The sequence below is a fragment of the Acyrthosiphon pisum genome, chromosome X, assembly GCF_005508785.2.
Source record: "Acyrthosiphon pisum isolate AL4f chromosome X, pea_aphid_22Mar2018_4r6ur, whole genome shotgun sequence".
Lineage (NCBI taxonomy): Eukaryota > Metazoa > Arthropoda > Insecta > Hemiptera > Aphididae > Acyrthosiphon > Acyrthosiphon pisum.
The window spans coordinates 89384138-89386007 of record NC_042493.1 but is presented as its reverse complement, the minus strand read 5'-3'; the positions used below and the strand labels follow the sequence as shown (position 1 = coordinate 89386007).

The window sequence follows — 1870 nt, the reverse complement described above, 5'->3', positions numbered from 1 at the left end:
CCCAACATTCTCATAGTCTTTATTGTATTATATGCTTTAATTAAATAACTGCAGGTAGGTAACTGCTACAATTGTAAGGAAAACTAGAATTTCATAGTGTATGCATTATTGCACAATAGGCCAGTGGCGTAGACATGATTTCTGAAAGGGGGGATCAAAAAAAGGAAACAACCTAGCTAAATGGGAGGGAAAAATTGGAAAATCCTCCACCCCCTCAACACTTTTTACTAAGGTAATAGAAAGCCAATGAGGGTGGATCTGACCCCTACGCCCCCCCTTGTCTACGACACTGCTATAGGTGTGTAGTTAGGTACCAAGCGAGTCAATTTATTTTAGGTGTCTTAGTTTATTATTTTTACTTATATCTACACATTCAATCTGTGTTTGGGGTGCCTAGAATCGTAGTACCAGCGACGCAGCACTGAATTCAAATATGATATAAATAATTGTACAATATTATATTTTTTTTTACTGCAGGAATATATATATATATATTATATAATATATATCTACCTATTTAACTTATTTAATGGATATATACAGATACACTATAAGTCAATAGATTACATTTGAAATAAATTGTAAATATTGCTTAGAATTAATAACAATGTTTGTACTTTGTAATATAGAAAAGGACATGATAATACTATCAATAGGTAAGGTATATCATATTAAACGAACCTTCAAAAACATTTTAAGCTTGGTAAAATCGACGAGGATGATTATCTACAGCTTCTAATTCAACAAACTCTAACTGCTGTAAAAGCATCATTTGTTGAAATTCTTGAAAATCCATCGTTTAAATTCGGGTTCACGTAAATATAGTAAGTAAATAAATTACATGAATCAATAACGAAAAATTAAATTATAAAAGGTTATTGAAATTTAAGAACATGCTGAGGTAGTATTTTTTGATTAAAACAAGACATTAATTGAGTAGGTAGGTACCTAATGATAATATCTAAATATGATGATAAAACGTACAAACACTCTATTCGTATGGGAAATAAGTAACTGTAAGAGAACTACGAACAATTACGTATACGTATTGTACAATACCAATTCAAGAATACGGTTTTTTAAAATACTACGTAAAAATGGCGGTTTACGTACGTTTTGCTCGTTCACTTTTCTTACGTTACATTCAAGAATAGCCCCCCAGAGCTGGACATGGAGTCTCAGAGCCTTTACGCTGCAGTTATCAAAATAGGACCCCTCTTCGGTATTTTATATTATAATTATTATTATTTTAATTTCGTTCATACGATGCATGAAACAGACGAGGGGGACGGATGCGGCCCACGGACCACCGATTGCTTACAACTGGTTAATAAATTGTTTACTGACTCACACAATTTCTCAACAATAATATGTTCGCTGTGCATTTTACTTGGTTCTTAAGCATTTCGACTACCTATAAATAATGTGCATAAAGACGTGTTCTGCTGAATATATATTACCGAAACCGTATGATGTGTAGTTTTCCATTGCATGTCTGACTTGTAACGAACAACTTTCCCTGATCGACTAACAGCTATGTATTCAGCCTCGTCGGGTTCTTTTTGAGATTGTTTTATTTTGTTCGGGAAGAACACTATATCTATGTACTGAATCTTGCCGTCATTTTCTCCGTATTCGATCCTTTTGTTCGGTATTAATTTGGGCATTAACGTTGACAGTTCATCGTCGTTGTTTGATAGAAATGTATTATATTTACGCTTTATTTCAAGTTCTGATGCAAAATAAGTAACGAATTGTAAAAAGTTGACGGTGCCTTTTTTTTTTACATCTATTTTAGAGAACAATACGTGGAATTTATTTTTCGATAAAATTATATCGTATGGTTTCAAAATATCATATAATTGTTTTT

General features: G+C 32.5%; 1 protein-coding gene across 1 annotated transcript in view; it reads right to left on the bottom strand.

The window, feature by feature from the left end:
• LOC100161995 (WD repeat-containing protein on Y chromosome) overlaps nt 1-1667 on the bottom strand; it is a 9941-nt gene extending 8274 nt beyond the window's left edge. Inside the window, exon 1 of the mRNA XM_029485280.1 lies at nt 1461-1667. Within this exon, the coding sequence (XP_029341140.1) occupies nt 1461-1667 (207 nt within the window). The remainder of the gene's footprint in view (nt 1-1460) is intronic.
• Nucleotides 1668-1870: the final 203 nt, after the last annotated feature.